Source organism: Typopeltis vanoorti, chromosome 7 (assembly GCF_054136105.1).
Source record: "Typopeltis vanoorti isolate ZY-2024b chromosome 7, IOZ_Tvanoo_1.0, whole genome shotgun sequence".
In the NCBI taxonomy this organism is placed as follows: Eukaryota; Metazoa; Arthropoda; class Arachnida; order Uropygi; family Thelyphonidae; genus Typopeltis; species Typopeltis vanoorti.
The window spans coordinates 53,897,396-53,916,184 of NC_143555.1; the positions used below are offsets into that span (position 1 = coordinate 53,897,396).

The 18,789-nt window shown below is 35.2% G+C and overlaps 1 protein-coding gene across 1 annotated transcript in view; it reads left to right on the plus strand.

Annotated features, from left to right (window-relative positions):
• Sesn (Sestrin) overlaps window positions 1-17,456 on the plus strand; it is a 124,510-nt gene extending 107,054 nt beyond the window's left edge. Inside the window, exon 8 of the mRNA XM_090395878.1 lies at window positions 16,367-17,456. Within this exon, the coding sequence (XP_090252004.1) occupies window positions 16,367-16,453 (87 nt within the window). The 3' untranslated portion in view covers window positions 16,454-17,456. The remainder of the gene's footprint in view (window positions 1-16,366) is intronic.
• Window positions 17,457-18,789: the final 1,333 nt, after the last annotated feature.

The following is an 18,789-nucleotide window of genomic DNA, read 5'->3' on the forward strand; positions in this document are numbered from 1 at the left end:
TTTTTGACTGCCTCTTCATGTGCAATTTTGAAAGCTTTTGCAACTATTGACATCCAAAAATATGACAGATCTGCTTTGTTTTCAAATTCAATACATGCTTCACTATTGGATTGAAGTTCAAGAAGTGCCTCTTCCAACCCTTGAGGCTCTTCTGGTACATCAGCAATTTTACATTTAAAGGAATCTACAACCCAACTGACAGTATGTGAATCAAGATCTGGAAAGTAATCAGAGAACTGCTCTTTGAGTTTGGTAAGATGCCTTATAACCGTATTCTTGATGTGGTCAAAAGTAATATTTTCACAATCTTCCAAAAACAAAGCTAACTTTGAAAAGGCAGCTATCTTGTTCTGTTCTGTTTTCTGTCTCCAATATAAAAAGATCAAAAGACCAAAGAAAAGATCAAAATCTTTTCTCTGGTTGAAATTATATTGATGTTTTTTCCTTACAATTCTTTGTTCAATGCATTCATATACTCAAAAATATCAACTAAATATGCGAGATACAACCCACGAGGAGTTTGTAAACTTATCTACGAGAACATGCTTTTAATCAACCATAAAAATTTCAAGTTCAGTTTTGAGAGCCCACACTCGGTTCAGAACATTTCCACATGAGAGCCACCTCACTTCTGTATGATAAAGTAGGTCTGTATATTCAGCCTCACCATCTTTACATAATTCACGAAATAGTCGTGTGTTTAGTGCTTGTCCTTTGACAACCTTGATAACATCATGCATGATGGCTTCCAGTGCAGGTTCCAAATGTTTCACAAGCAGTGCCTGGTGATACAGTGGTGATCATACAGTGGTTAACTTCAATTTTTGGATTATTCTCTTTCTCTCGCTAAAGCCGAAAAACCACTTACATGACCCAACATAGCTGGAGCTCCATCAACAGACACTGCAATGCAATCTTCCCACTTTAAATTAATGTTATTAAAGTATTCATTAACTTTATTGAAGACATCGATTCCACAAGATCGCAACTCAAGAGGAGAACAAAACAATTCCTCTTCAATTGCATGTAAACCTTTGTAGCGAACATACACCATCAGCTGCGAATTACTACTGACATCTGTAGTCTCATCAAGCTGAATAGCAAAGCATTTACTCTCTTTTATTGAAGAAATAACTTGTTCACTCACATTTTCTGCTAAAATATAAATTCTTTCTTTCACAACTTTTGCAGACAAGGGCACTGAATTTAGTTTCATGGCTTTTTTCTGACCACGCATAATCTCTGTCACTTTCAAAACTGCTGGTTTAACCAATTCCTCACTAATAGTATGTGGTTTCTTGTTTCTGGCAATCAACCAGGCTACTTCAAAGCTAGCCTTTGATGCTGAACGTTGATCGAATGTAACTCTCAAGTTGCTGTCCAGTCTTTGTCTTTTGACAGACATTTCCAAATTTACAAAGTATTCCTGCGGTTTGGAAGACAGATGTGGGTGCAAATTATCCAAGTGTTTCTTCAATTGACTCTTTTTGAAAGATTCTGCAGTCAGTACTTTCAAACAGACAACACACTGTGGTTTCATTATTCCTTTGTCTTCTATTTGTGTAAACCCATAATTGAGGAATTCTTCCTGGTATATTCTTTTTCTAGTTGATGTCATCTGAAAGGCCAAAAAGACTGATTGAATTTAAGTTTTTAAAGTTCATTTAAATTTAATTATTTTATTGACCATCGAAAATTAATCGAGCAAGGAGAAAATATATTAATCAAATTATCGAACTAACATAAAACTAAAATATGGTTAATAAATGAAAATTGTACACTTAAAATAGAACTATTGAAATAAATTAAATTAAATAACTACTTAAATCGACTTAAACAAAGCAAAAACGTGTCAAAAAATAAGATTAAGGGCAGGTAATAGACAACTGACAAATAATATCCATTTAGCCACTTGACAACGCCTTAGCAACCAAATTGTTTGGAGTTCAACATGGCATGACATCTCCTAAACACATATATTACATTGGCTAGATTACGCAATAAATAAAGCACTAGAAACCTACTTAAAACTATTATCATCTCAACAATCTGAAGGAATTTTAATTTACAGTGACTCGAGATCGGCTATGGAGGCAATCAAAAATGGCAATACCAAGCTCACACAAATAAACTCTTAAATCAACTAAAGTGTTTAGGAAAAAGTTGCATTTTACAATGGATTCCTTCTCATGTAGGCATTGATTACAATGAAGCAGCTGATAAATTAGCAAAAGAGGCCAGAGAACTCAACCAAGAAACTCACATGATAACTCTTGCTGATGCCAATGCACTAGCAAAAGCTAAACTAATTCCACTGAAATCAGTGATACATCAAATTCCCGAAATCAGTGCTGACAGAAAGACCTCCACCACGATAGCAAGACTACGAACAGGACATTATAGAGGAATGAAGATCAATATAGATGATACGAGAACATATAGAAACTGCAACAACTGCTCCAATACTAAACTGACACCTACCCCCTCACATCTTTACCTGTCCAGCAATTACAGCAGCCTTGCAAGAAATAAATCCTAATCCTGAACAACAGCTCTATACAAACAAAATCATCGACATAGCCAAAGCAGTACAAGGAGCACACGGAAACATCTAAGACTCTTCAAAGGACAAGACAACAACATTGGCTAGATGCAGTGTTGCCAGAAGAAAAATTTCTGTCGTAACAAGGAATGCGCTTTTTATATAATTTTAATTTATGTCTATTGAGTCCTCATTATCCCCAAGAATTTCATTTTTACCCTGGTTTGCCAACCCCTGATTTAAAGTGATGTTTGAACATTTTTGGTCACATATTTTCTTTCCACAAGCTTAAATTGTCAAATGTATTGTGATCTGCTCTTAATGCAGCAATAGGATTCTAGGTTTTTCTAATTGCTGTAGTTTCCAATGGGTGACTTTTCTTTGTATGTTGTATGTGCACCAGATGATATGTATAATGTTAAAAGTTTTTCCACTTGGTTACATTATAAACTATAAATTTATAATGTACTTTTTCCACTTGGTTACATTATAAAATATGACTTCTGCATTACTTCGACCTTGGTATCACTTATGCTTCCATTCCAAGGTCCAAGTAATGCAGAAGTCATATTTCTATATACAAGTACCCAAAAAGTGTCACACCTTATTATTAAAATACTCTGGATTAAAGATAGTTTTTCCACTTGGTTATATTATAAATTAAAGATCCAAGAAATTATGCGACCTGAAAGGTTGAAACCGGTCTGGGTAGTAGCCCTTCCCATAAGGAATAGCATTATACATGTCTGTAAGGATGTGCATGATGCATTATGGGATACTAAGGCAATTAATGTGAAGTCATTAGCCTCTATATACAAGTTGTCCTATCATGAAGTTACTTCATGTTCAAACTTTGTTTGTTTGCTTACACTTGGATAAACAATTAAATCAAGAATATAATTTCTTGGCATCTTTATTTATTTATTCGTGTGGGATTCCACCAATCCTCGACCACCCCTTAGAACTGGTTGATCTCTCCTAATGCAGGATTAAGTATGTATATTTGACTGTAGCATCATGTGTTCATTGGGCCAGTTTGCCTGTTCTGAGGGACGAAAAACCAGAGTTTCTGGGTGAAAAAAAACTCTACCTCCATATGAGACCGGCTACACCTTTAGTCAAAAGAGACCAGATAAAGGTTCCTCATGTTATGGACAGCAATCGAACCCAGGTTTTTCCAACCAAAGGGCTTCATTTATACCGACTGAGCTACGGAGGCTCTATCTTTAATTTATGACATGTATAAAAGTCGAACTATTGAATTAGCAAACTACTAAAGTGATATTGAATCTTATGTTCATATGCAAGATAGTGTAACTTCAAGGATTTTAAACTTGAAGCAGATATCACGTCCCTGATGTGTGTGTGTGTGTGTGTGTGTGTGTGTGTAATAAATTTAGTTTAATCCTTTATCCAAGTGTGAGCAAACAAAGTTTGTGCCTGAAAGTATCTTCAGGACTGGGTTAAGATGGTACAACACCAGGGCAACTCGTTGCAAAGGTGGAGCAAGCTACCAACACTCCTATCTCAGTATCTCCTATAATGCAAAACACATCTCCTTGCAGATATGTCTAATGTTATGCATTAAGGGAAGGGCCACTACCCAGACTAGTTTCGACCTTTATTGAGGTCTCTTCAGTGGGAGCCAGGCCCAAGTGGAGATATCAGGCAGAAGCATTAGTAGGTCATCTCTACCTATAGGAATTGCCAATTGGTGTGCCACCCTTTTTTTTAATAATTTACTCTGGATTTAGAGAAAGATGTTAAAAGTTTGTGTGTGTATTACCCTCAAAGAGCATAAATAATACTATTACAGTACTACATGACTAAGTTTGCAGCATTATCAATTTCCTGTCTGCAACTTTTTTTCAGTTTTTGTTAGGTCTCTAGTAGATATCGGCTTTGATTCTGTAATCTATTTTGAAATTTAGTTGCTTTCTTCACTAAAAATTTTGCCTAAAATAACCAAAATATTTTATTTATATTTGTACTCTGTGGAGAATTTATTTGCTTTTAATTGCCTTGCTTGCATATTGATAAATTTAGGTGTTTGTGGTTACTCATAACAGTGAAACAATAATTTACTGGATATCAAACCAGCATCTTCAGAGCACAAATTACAGATGTGGTAAAATGCCACACTCAATTTGATTGTTGAAATGTTTAGATTGTAACTGAATAGGAACTAATATCTAATATCTTAGAAGAGTGCCTTCTTCTAAGGAGTGGATAAAAGTTTGACAGGTGTGCTAAATGGCTTAGAATGACTGCCTTCCAGATATATGGCAAATTAATGCATCATACTTATGGAGATTAGTGGAATGGTTCCTTGCTGATTTCCAAAAATAATCATAACTTCTGTGCAGCACAGTTGTCTTCCATTTAATCCTATGTGAAGGAGTATCCAGAGCATGGTCTATCCCGACTACCACATAGATGATTGCAAATGTAGTTCGTTCTTCAGAGTTGGTTAGCAAATCTACCAGTCTATCCAAAGTAGGCTAAGTTGCAGTCTCAGTGAAATTCTAACTCTTCATGAAATTTATCTGTGGGAGAACAGATTATTGCTGACTTGAAAGTTGCACAGTCATTATTTATGAACTTTAGCCACCTTTTCAGATGTATCCCACATATAGAGGATGAGAATAGTACTGTTCTGATCTTAAGTGTATTTGTCTGTTTTATGGGGTTGTAGCCATTTGCCTAAGTGTTGTGAAGATATGAGTACTGGAGCAAGTGTCTCAGTACTCACGGCATTAAGAAGAAGGTTCCCTGGCTGTGTTCTAAGGATGCTGTAGCAGATAAAAATAATGCGATTGTCATTGCATCGAACAGAATAAATGAACAAAAGATTCTTTTACTTATCACTTTATAGATCAGGATCTTATTTAATTTCAAAAGAAAAGTTACATCTTGGTAAAAAAAAAAATATATATATATATATATCTCCTTTTCATGGTAAACTAACCTAGATAGATGGCTCTAAAATATTCATCCCATCTACCAACTTGCCAATAAAGGTGATAAATGCAACTGTGAAAACTACAGAGGAATAAGTCTTCTAAATACTCATAAGTTATATGCACGATTATTAACTTCAAAACTTAAATCATATGTAGAAAATAAACTTTGCAAAGAACAAAATGGCTTTTGAAAAGGATGATCGTGCATTGACTCAGCTTTTACATTGAAAATCGCAATGGAAAAACAATGCAAATACAACATAGAAATGCACATAGCATTTGTAGACTATCAGAATGCCTTTAATGGTCTTAAGGAACAAATTGTGGACCATACTCAAGAATGTAAACATTCCAAATCAGCTGCTTGCTGCAATAACTAACATGTATCAGAACAACCAAATAGCTGTAAGAATCAATGAAAAAGTTACAGAATGGAAATCAGTAAACAGAGAGGTCTGTCAAGGATGTCCAATGTCACCAATGTTATTTAATATCTATCGATGAATTAATAAAGAAATGGAAGGAAAACATAAAACCGGCATTTAAACTGGATCGTGAAACTATACTTAATACATTTTTGTATGCAGATGACCAAATAATCATAGCAAGAAGTGAAGATGAACTCCTGAAATCAATATACACCTTAAACATAAGTGCAAAAAAATTTGGTATGCAAAAATCATGGCTTTTAAAGGACCATTTCCAGTCAGAAGTAAATTCATGATTGAAAATAAAATTTTAGAAGAAATTAACTGCTTCAAATACCTTGGATGTGCTGTATCATCTACAAAAGAAGCTGACATTGACATCAAATTTTCTAAAGATAGCAGGAATGATCAGTAATATTTTCAAACCTAACCAAGTTCAAAAGCATACAAGAATAAGAATTACTAAAGTTTTGACAAGATCTTCTCTACTGTATGAAAGTACTACAGAACAAAAAAGAACAGGAACTGGAGAAATGAAATTGCTGTGAAGGATAGCAGCCTATACTCTTAGACAAAAGTAGTAGTATAGAAATAAGTCATCATCAAATTCCTGATATGTACCCTCAAGGGGTGTACGGGATATGATAGTACTACATGAAAAAATTTACATCATTACTAACTTCCTATCTACAATTTTCCTCCAAATCAGTCTGTTATTTGTCAAGACTCCAAAATTATCAGATCTTGTATTTCTATTGTCTAAGGCATTTTGTACTGTATCAATCCACCTATATCTTGGTCTTCCTCTCGGTCGTTTTCCTGCCAACCTGGCAGAGAACACTTGTTTTGCTAATCTTTCCTCGCCCATTTTGTTAAAGTGACCATACCACCTGAGATTAGCATTCCCGGATTACTGGATGTTGACAATGTCAAGTTCTTTCCTAATATCCTCGTTTTTAATTTGATATTGCCATTGATGCCATCTGTTCACGCCTCTAATCTTTTTCAGGACTCTCATATCTGCGGTCTCTAGTCTTGATAACATGTTTTACTTCTGACCCAGCTCTCAGATCCATAAGTTAAAACTGATATGAACACTGTCTTCTATACGGCTAATTTAGTGTATCGACTAATTTCTCTCTTATTTCATATGAATTTATTCAATTGACTTCCTACCATACCAGCTTTGTTGATTCTGGTGTCTATTTCCATATTTAATTTACCATCTTCACTAAAAATCGTGCATAAGTAGCTGAAATGTTTTACTTGGTCCAAAGGTTCCACGTTCAAATCACAGTTGACATTTTCACCGATTCTACCTATTTTCATTGTCTTTGTCTTTTTATTGCTGACCTTCATACCATATCTATTACAACAGTTATTCAATTTAATCAGGGAATCTTGCAAACTTGTAGCGGATTTATTTAGAAGTATAACATCGTCCGCATAAAGCAAAGAGCTGACAATAACATCTACAATTCTGATATCATGTTTAACCACTTTCCTTCATAATGTGATCCATATAGATAATGAATAACGTACATCCTTGTCTCACACCAGATTTAACATTAAACCATCTTCCTGTAATTCCTTCAATTCTAACTGCTGACTTGCAACTCAAATAAAGACTAAGTATTGCTTGATATAATGCCCCATTGACACCATATAATAGTATATTGTAGTATATAGAATAGTAGTATATTGAATAGCTTCTCTCTTGGCACCTTGTCGTATGCCTTTTCCAGATCGACAAAACTTAAATACAGATTTGTCATATTCCCATGCTTTCTCAACTAATTGTCGTAAAGTGAAGATCTGATCCTGACAGCCTCTGTTTGGCCTGAATCCAGCTTGTTCTTCACCAAGCTTTTCTTCCATAATTCTTCTCAACCGTTTCTCAAGTATACTGGCATAAATCTTGCCCAGAACACTCAGTAGAGAAATACCTCTGTAATTCTCACGTTCAGTTTTATTTCCCTTTTTATATATGGGTACTATTAGAGCTCTACTCCAATCATCAGGAATTTGTCCCTCTGTCCAGGCCTTCTGCACTATGCAGTGCAGCCACTGTAGGACTTTTATACCACCATACTTCAGCATTTCTGGTCGAATATCATCTACTCCTGCTGCCGTTCCACATTTCAAGCCTTTGATGGCTTTTTCTACTTCAAGTAGTGGTGTGGTGGTGGTGGTGGGGTACTGCTTATGATAAGTGATGACCTATGTCCTCTAAGAGTGGAGGCTTTGGAAGGAAGTGAGACAAATGATTTTGAGAGCATATGGTGTGAGGTAGAGGTAGGCAAGACAGGATATTTAGTGGGGTGTTGCTACAGACCCAGGAGCACAGAGGATGGGGACCAGGAGATGTTTAGACAGCTAAGTTTGGCAAGTGCAAGAAGAATGATTGTTATGGGGAATTTTAACCACAGTAGTATAAATTGGAGAGAGGAAGATGCATGTAGCAATACGGGAATGGAATTTCTAGAATTCTTGAGGGACAAATGTGTCTTAGCCAACATGTAACAGAGGGAACAAGAGGTTCAAGAGTTTTGGATTTGGTTATAGCATCAGAAGAGTTGATAATAACTGAGACCACATCTCTCCCACCAGTTGGAGAGAGTGACCATATGGTTTTGACTTGGAAAATGAATAGACATGCAGGAGTATCCAAGAGACGATAACATATGTGGAATTATAATGCAGGTGATTATAATAGTCTTAGACATCAACTTCGGGAAGTTTCATGGAGGGAGGAATTGGAAGGCCGGGATATCATTAGTGCGTGGGAAATTGTGAAAGAATATTTGTTAGCAGCAATGGTAAGTTGTATACCACGAGTGAAGAAGAGGACACAATTTGGAGTAAAGTGGATGACAAACAATATTAAACAGGAATTGCATGCGAAAAAGAGGCTATGGAAGAGATATAAGGAGACAGGTGAAGAGAGGATGCATGAAGAATATAAGACACAGGCCAGAAGAGTGACTAGTGTGGTATGGAAAGCGAAACTGGAATATGAGAGAAGGTTGGCCCTAAGATACAAAGAAAATCCTAGAGAATTTTTTAGCTATGTGGCCAGTAGGAGGAGAAATGACTATGGAAGAATGATATTGTGGGATAAAAATGGGAATAGAGTGACTGATGCAGAGGACATAGTGGTCAAACCTCTTATCTCTGCAGTCTCCATATCGAGAACTGCAGAGATAAGAGGGTTATCATTCCGTTGTATAAGTCTCTGATCAGACCACACTTGGACTATTGTTCTCAGATTTGGTCTCCAGGATTTGAAGGGAATAAATTAACTGTGGAAAGGATACAAAGACGGATGACAAAGATGGTTTCAGGACTGTACAAGGATAGTTACGAAGATCGGCTGCGGGAATGTGGACTGCAGAGTTTGGTGGATAGAAGGAGAGGTGATATGATTGAGACTTTTAAACTGTTGAGAGGTGGTTACAGGGTTGACACTGAGGAGTTCTTTTGCTTGGTTGAATAGCGGGAAGGAGTGATAACAAGAGGCCATCCCTGGAAGTTACGAAAGGAAACTGTGAGCAAGAGGGTGAGGAGTGGTTTCTTTGCATGGAGGGTGGTTGAACCGTGGAATGCATTGCCTGATGGAGTGGTGAGAGCGAGAACAGTTAATGAGTTTAAGGAGTGGTATGATAGACTTTGTGTTTCTTAGGGGGGGGGATCTCCCCTCGATGAGTCTTGACAGACTTTATGTTCTTAGAAAGGACCTCACACGATGAGTCTTTCGACTCCATGGAGGCCTGAATAATAATAATAATAAAGTATGTATATGTATTCCTGACTGTATGTATGCCTGTTGAGTGTTTTTTTATCACTGCTTGTTTCATTTAGCAATTTTTCGAAGTAATTATTCCATACTTCAAGGATATCTTTTTCTCCCATTTTCATGTCACCTTTATCATCTCTAACTCCTTTTACAGCACTCTTTCCTCCATTTCTAAGCTTCTTCAACAACCTCCAGAATATCTTACCACCTTCTTGATATTTATTTTCTGTGTTCTTGCCAAAGTCCTCCCATGACTTTTGTTTAGCTAGTTTTATAGTGTTTAGCTTTCTTACATTTGTCTCTATATTCTCTAAGAGCACAAGCTGACTTATTTGCCAGGAACTTTTGATATACTTTCTTCTTTTCCTTCACTGCCTCTTTAACTTCTTGTGTCCACCATGGAGTTCTGATTTTTCTATCCTTGCAGACAACCTCACCACATGCCTCTCTGGCTGAATCAATCAGGTTTTTCTTCAAGGTTTGCCACTGAATCTCTGAGGTTTGGTTCTTGTTCTCAAACTCGTTCATTTTTTTTTTTTTTTTTCAATAATCTTTGTGTATTTTAGTCTACAGTTCACATCTGAGAGTTGCTCAACTTTTATTCGCTTTAAAACTTTCTTACATGTCATTCTTTTCAATAAGAAATTCAATTTCATCCTGCTCAAGACTAAAATGTGATGATCGCTTCCAATTTCAAATCCTCTGTACACTCTGATGTCCTGCATCAGGGAGAAAACATCACTATCCAGAATAACCTAGTCAATGAGACTTTTCTTATTCCTTGCATCTTCTCTTAATGTGAATTTGTGCACATTTTTATGTTGGAACATAGTGTTAGTAATAACCAGTCCATGTCCCGAGCAGAAATCCAACAGGTATTAGCTTTGCTCTTTTCTCCAAATTTTCCCAAAACATTTTTTTATGTCTGACAATCACTTCCTACTCTGCTATTTAGGTACCCAACAAGTACCAACTTTTCCTTTCTCATTGTGTCAGTAGCTTTCTCTAGAGCCTAAAAAAATTCATCCACTTCTACCTTAGTAGAACATTCTGTGGGACCATAGCCACAAATATGTCTCATTGTCTTGTTCCCCATTCTGATATTTGCCCACATCACTCTACTTGAAATTGCCTACCATTCAAGAAGATTAGCCTCATATTTAGTGTTGAATGCTATGGCTACTCCTTCTTTTCCTTGAATGTCATTGCCTGAATATAACATTTTGCATTAATTGCTCAGAAAGATCTCACCAGTTTTTGTCTTTTTTGTTTGTCACCCCTATTATGTCGATCTGGTACTTATCTAATTCCTCAGCTAGCTCCATTTCTTTGCCATTCAGGCTTCTTATATTGATAATACTGATCATTAACTCTGGTGATGTTGAGTTGGGGTGTGCTTTCAGATTTGTTCCAGTAGCTGACTTTTCGCCGTTCGCCCTGGTTCCCTGGCGAAAACAACCGGGGCCTTGTTTAACCGGGCAACACTCCAGCCAGCATGAAATTTTATAATGTTGTACCATCATTTTGTATATTGGTTTAAGCCAATAAGAATACAATTTGTTCGGCTCAATCCCAAATTGCCAGCCCATCCTCGTTTGTTCAGTATCCAGGTAGATGCCCAACAGGGTGCACCACGAGAAGGAGAGGATTCGACATTAAGTCAGAAGTCCTGGTCGGTTCTCTGCATTCCTTTAAAGGCTATGTGGAGGTCTCCTCTCAGTTATATACAGTTTTGATCCTTAAGCACCCCATAGAAATAAGTAAAGAACTAAAAATAGATTTGGTACTAAAAATAGATTCGGTATGAATACCGAAAGAAGTGGATTGAACATATAAAAAAAATGGACAGTCAAAGACTGTCCCAAAAAATACTGTGATGATACCACCCAGTTGGAGGATATAGAAGTCAGGGATGGCCAAGGAAAAGATGGAAAGAGACCAGAACAGACCACTGGGCCTAAACATCCTGAAAGGATAATGATGATTTCTCCTTTCAGAAATTTTATTCACTCTGAAACTTCAATTAAGTCTGAAACTGAGATATTGACATCATTGTCAGCTTTGATATTACTTTATTTAACCAGTTCACTACTGACAGAAACCTTTGACCTCATTAATCTCTCACCGTCCTCTCACACATGAAATATTCATCTTCACTGTGCATTCAGGTTTTCATGGAAGGAATTTCAAAAAAAAAAAAAAATATATATATATATATATATATATACAGGGTGTTCGGGATAAATTTGACAGTTTCGTAAGGAAAAAGAAAATCTTCTTTGTATCTATTAAATTTAATGAATTGACAAAAAAACATTACAGGCAGAGTTAATTACAATACTATCAACAAGATTTACTCAAAATAACCACCATTAGCATCGATCACAGCTTCAATTCTGCTTCGGAACCTCGAACAAGCTGATGCTACAGTCTCCCTGGGAAGGGCCGCAAAAACTGTTTTAATTTTATCCATTAACTGGGCTTTTGTATTACTGGAAGTGCGATTGGTGTCTTTTTCAACTGCGCCCCATACAAAATAATCCATGGGGTTAAGGTCTGGGGAGTTTGGAGGCCAAACATTTGGACTGGTGAAGTCGTAGAAATTTTCAGACAACCATTTTTGACTTTTCCCAGAGGTGTGGCAAGGGGCCGAATCCTGCTGCCATACATACGGCCTACCATTGGCTACCCTTGTTATCCAGGGCTTGACTACAGTTAGCAACTCCACGAACAAAGCCCGAATTCCAATGCCAGGGTTCTTCAACACCTGTTCCTGCAGATTTGCGAGGAATTCTGCTGTACGAACGCAATCAGATCGTCTGCTAGGGATCTTTCTTCTTGCTACATCCTCGTAGTCACCATTGCAAGTCTCTAGTTCATGCCTGATTGTTTTTACTGTATTCAGGGAGCATTGGGCAGCAGTCGTAATATCCTTATTTTGATGGCGGGCACGAATCATCATGATACAAGTTATTCTCTTCCATGATTCAGGTGGGTTCCAGCTATCCATCCTTTCTGACATCTTGTATATGAATGAAGAAGGGTCCAAACTTTTAAATGAAGAGAAGTGTGTGTTAATACATGTAACTTACGGAAAAATATAATTAATTATAAATATGTCAAATTTATCCCGAACACCCTGTATATATATATATATATATATATATATATATATATAATTAGGTGGAACAACAATGTCCCTTGGCCACTACTGTATGGAATTTTTAGAAAACCGAGCAATCAAACTGTTACCCACACTTGTTGATGTTTGCTATTTGCTCTCACTGTCTAAACTTTAGTGCATTACACACACACACACGCACACCCAAAATGTAAATATACAGTACTACCCATCTTTATGATCATACAGTGGTGTTGCAAACAACTCATAAAAACTGTGCAATCGATGCACAGTTTTTGAAAGTGACAGTAACACACTTCCATTTCTGGATACACTTGTCACATGTCTTCCTTCTAGCAGTCTTTCTTTCTGTCTGTAAGCCTACACATACTGGCCAATATATATATATATACACACAAACTCTCACCACCACCCAACACAAAAAACTGGGTGCCATTAACACACTAAAAAGCAGGGCTTTAAAGATTTGCTACAACGAGCAAGTACTTGAGCATGAATTAAAAGTTATCAGCAATACCTTCCTAAAAATGGCTACAGCAAAAATGCTATCAACAAATTTCTTCAGGACTGCACCTAATAATAAACTAGATTACTGTATGGAATAGCCAGCTAAGGTTGGTCGATTGGTAGTCTCTACTACTAATGGCTCATGCAGAAAGTTAAGCAAATCTGAGCTCGGTTAGTAGTTGGAAGGGAATCAATTGTTCGATGCTACTGGCACTCTGCTGAGGACTGGCCATTCTCACAGGGTTAACTTCGGCCTGTAAGCTGACATATGTCAGAGCTCTGTGCCTTTGGGTCACGTGGGGATATAACAAACAACAAAAAATGTATGGAATGGTTATAGTTTTTACTGTAAAATTATATCAGATAAAACAAACAGAATGCTACAGAAATACAAGCTTAATTCCACCTTTAAATTTCTTGCAAAATTAAAGAACTTATTCAACTCCTCCAAGGATTTACTTCCTCCCCTGGAGTAAACCGTACTCATTGCACCTGTGATTTGCCTTATATCGGTGAAACTGGACACAATTCCTATCCAAAAAAAATAACGTAATTGACACATTAAATTTAATAACTATAGTAAATCTGTTTTTTCCAATCATGCCCTGAATACTACAGAATTGACTAGAAAGGCATCTGTTCATTACATAACACTAAAATGTAGTGTGAGTACAAACTTTAAGAGGTCTGTGAAATTCTAATCAACCACTCTATAATCTTAATAATAATGGTCTAAAAATCCCAAGAATATGGATGGCACATTCTACTGACATACCATTTTGTTCTAAGAGTTCATTATAAATTATAATTAGGACTGTAATAATATAATATAACAAACACTTAAATTATTGATTAGGCCACCACTATTGCTGTATTAAAAGTATTAATATGAATTTGTTCTCTGTTTTAAATAGGATATAGCTCTGACGTAATTTTTTTTTTCCACTAGAGGTCACACCAGTAGAATTATGTTGATCAAATCATTGTCACTTTGGCATACTGTTCACAATGTAATGTGGTTTGTGTATGCGCGCGCACACAAAAATACAGATGATGACCTTAATATGAATTTTGAAACGTCAAGCAATTAAAACAGACTTAAGACAGTCGAAGTGAAGTGTCCATAATTTATCGATATGAATGATGACCATATGTTCAAGACAGATGTATTAACATCTGTCTTGAACATAAGTGACACAATTGCAGTCATTTTTATGGAAAGTTAGGATTGGCATACAATGCTTTGGGTTCATCATGCAGGATTAAATATAAGACAGCTGTTTTGCAGAAAAGTTGCTATAGATCTAAGATTATTTTTGGAATTAGCATCAGGTATGAAATATTTCTCTAACCTCAATCTGTATGACTAAATTCATTTGTTGAAGATTTGGGAGATGGTCATTCTGAGATTGCATTTATGGTGTGACATCTGAATTAACTTTCATCTTGCTCCTAAAGGTGTGCCTTGATACAATATTAGTTCTTTTATGTTTAAATTGTTTCTACAGTTTGAGTACTCTGTAATTTGAGCTCCAAAGATATTTGTTAGAATCAAGTGAAATATTAACTTAGTAATTTTCTGATGTCTACACTGTGAATCACTGTTATGAATGGTTTATTTTTATTACTGATTTTCATTCCAAATTTGTTACAGCCAGTTCAGTGCTGATATTTGTACCGGATGTATTTAGGATAATATCTTTCAGTTTAACTCTTCAATTTATGCTTATCTAGTTTTTAGTTTAATCCTACTCTCCTTCATGTGATTTTTGTAGATACTGAATAAGAGTGTACATTCTTGTCTTTTTCAGTTTTTGCATCAACCCATCACCACCATTTCTAACTATTGATAATCAAATTCCTGATATGTACCCTCAGGAGGTGTATAGGATATGATAGCATTACATAAAAAAAAAAGGTTGCCTTACTAACTTTTTTTTTTTTTTTTTTCAAAATTAATGTTATCTGTCAGGATTCCAGTAATGTTAGTCTAACTGCTGATTTACATCTTGTAAACTTGTACTGCTTTGTATGATGTCTTATCCCATATAAGTAAAGCTTTTGAATGGCTTATCTCTTAGCACTTGCTGCAAAACTTAAATCCATTCTTGTTATAGTCCCATGATTTCTCAGTTATTTTTAAGTTAAAAAAAAAAATCTGATCCTGCTGAATGCTATTTGCCTTGAAACCGGATTCTTATTCTAGTGTTTTTATGGCAGATACGTGATAATGTACCATATGCTAGTTTGCATTACTACTAGCTTCTTCCAAGTAAGAACAAACTTTTTTTTTTATGGCAACTGTGTCACTTTTAAAAATAAAATTGTTTATTACCTTGATTTTTATCTTCACTTGACTTTATGAATAGCCAGTAACTGAATGAAAAATAAAATAACGCATGCATGCACAGAGAGAGTGAGAGACTGACTTTGTCCATCTTGTAGGTCTTATTTTTCAACAAATTCATTAGATGCTTCCTTGTTTTCTTCCCTGAAGGGAAGAATGGACCAGGAAGGCATGTGGTAGTATTATTAACTTATTTTCTTATAAAAGTGGGTTTTCTCTGAGCTGAAAACCATCATGAAGTTTTTTACTTTCAAAGATCTGTAATGAATTATTTTTCAATATGAACTTTAACTTGATGTGTAATTCACTTGTACATCATCATACATTACCCAGAAGTTCAGTTTCAGAGGATTATCAGACATAAATATCCATGCTACAGGAATCCTATGGTGGGAGGGACTGCCTGTTTTTGAAGGTGTGACAAGTGGATCTTAATGTATTTTTATTATGTCTTGGGCAGCTTTTCAAACTGATTATGGTTTGAGTAGTTATTAAATGTGGCTACAGGTGCTAAGAAATTAAGTGTAAACATTCCCTAGTGGTTTTTGGTACCAATTTCTGATGAAATGTTGACAATTTCACTGTATGAACTGCCTTGATTTATACTCTTAATATTTTTTCTGAATTAATTTTTCACTCAGGTTCATGTAAATCTCATGATGTTTGAAGCAAGGATGCAAGCTGAACTTCTCTATGCCTTACGTGCCATTATGCAATATATGACATGATTAGACTTCTCTTAAGTAATACAAAGCTCACCTGTAACTGTGATTGATTTTACTGAAATCTACAAGAACTTGTCCAGGATGTTTGTGAAGCATATCTGTGGAAGAGCAAAGTAACTGAGAAATAAGTGAAGAAAATAGCCATTGTCAAGATATTTTCTTCTAGCAATGTTGATAACATAAATTTCAGACTAGTTTATCTGAAACCAAAATTGTTGGTTTTCTGTACGTAAATAAAATATTCAATACTTTTATGGTAATGGTTGTTTTTCTACATAAGACATGATGCAGAATAGCATACTAATGTTAGTTTTGAGATGTAAGTGCTTTTGCAAATGTTACTTTAAGAGAACATCTTGAACGTTTATGGCTGTGTAGATAACGTAAGAAGCTGAACTGTGGAATTTCAAAATGTAACTTTGAAGATATTTTGTTGAAGTTATGACAAAAAAAATAAATTGCCTTTTTTCTAAGCAGTGAAAATTGAGATTCTTTCATGTGGATTTTTATTTTGTTTTATAAGCCTCGTGCTTTCTTACAGAAATATGAAATTTCTTTGCACTGCTTGATACTTTATATTTCTTGCGAACCAGATGTGTTTTTATTTAAGAACATAAATTTTGATTACTGTCTCTGTAATTAAAAATCATTAATAATTTAAGGAAATGCATTTGAGGTAAGAAGTCTAGATGTCATGCTAAAATAATGTGATCTAAGGCAATTTAGATATGCATGGAAGCAATTCTGTTGATAGTTTATTTTCAAGCTGTTTGATAATACGAAAACATCTGATCTAAATTTGTTTTGAAAGGAAGTTGTATTATGTTTTACTTTAGCATTATCTAGATATTTATCTCATTAGAATGCATTTATTAAACCGTAACTTTCTCTCTGTATTGTGTTGAACTTAAATCAATTTGTAAAAGCAATAAAGCTTTAGTTTTCATTAACATGTAATATTTAAAGCATTTTATACATATTAAAGAGTAAACTTATTCCATTGCAACCTTGGTATCACTTAATGAAAACAATTTTGGTGTTTATGTATGTGGATATTTAAGTATACTAGATATTTGTCAATTTGATCATTTTGTCAAAAAAAAAAAGTTTCACAAAGGACGGACAAATTTATGCTTTTATGTGTTTGTGACATACTGTCTTCCATGTCTGATTGCAGACATCGTGGTGCTGAGATGTTGCTTTCTTCCATGGCTATAAATTGTGTACTTGAGTTATCCTGTAAAATATAGCTTTGTTAGTTAAGTGAAAACAACAGGGTAGACTAGTTGTGGCCATGTACCAATATTTCATTCTAGTCTTTGTTCTGTGATCTGCCAATACTTCCTCATACAGAAAATATACAGTTAATCACAATAGTTTCTTTAAAAGCTTGTATTTATTTGATGTGCTTTTGTGATCAGAGAATAACAAAACAGATGTTTGAAGAAAATCTTCATCTGCTTGTATTTTAGTCTATTTTAAAGTTCATAAGAACTTGTCAGTAAAATGAGATTTTTTTTTTAAATGTCAAACTTTACAGCCATATATTCATTTTCTGCAGATCTGTTTGTATTTTTTTTTTAAAAATAAATGATTAAATAGACTATGCAGAATTCTTTTCAGAAAGGAAATACCACAAACCAAATTATTAGCTTATTTTAGGGGATTGGTATTAAAACTTTACTAATTTCAGAACATAGGTTTCATTCAACACTTCATAATAGATTTATGATGGCTATGTTGCAATTCTATTTTCACTTAAGCCATGTATTTTATGCTACTATAAATATTGTATTCTTTATTACAAATTAGAGAATGGATCTGATTAATATTTTGTCAAGAAGATTGGTATTACTGACAGGCGATATAAATTGCTACACAACAGACATTAGTAAAAAAAATGTTGGCACTAAGTCATGTAATGCATAGTGCAATTTGGGCAGCAAAATTAGATAAAAGATGTAAATTCCATGTGAATATGGATAAGTGTAGACAATTTTCTTTGGAGACTGCTATATTTTGCAGAATTAATACTTTACATAAAAGGACACTTATTTAGATTTGGAACTGCATTAAGACAAGTTCTTCCACTAAGAGTGGGAATGGTTGGATTGCAACTGGCAGCATGGGTGTGGGGATAAAGTTATATGAAAGGGATTATTGCTTAATTATCTAGAGCATCAGTTCCCAACTGGTGGTACGTGTATGCTGGCAGTACGTGCTGGGCCATTCAGGGGTACACAAAAAATAATCAGTAATGGTGGAAATACAAGTAAAGTAAACAAAACGTTATGGAACAATAAATGTCAATATTTAAAAACAGCTATTTTAAAAACAAG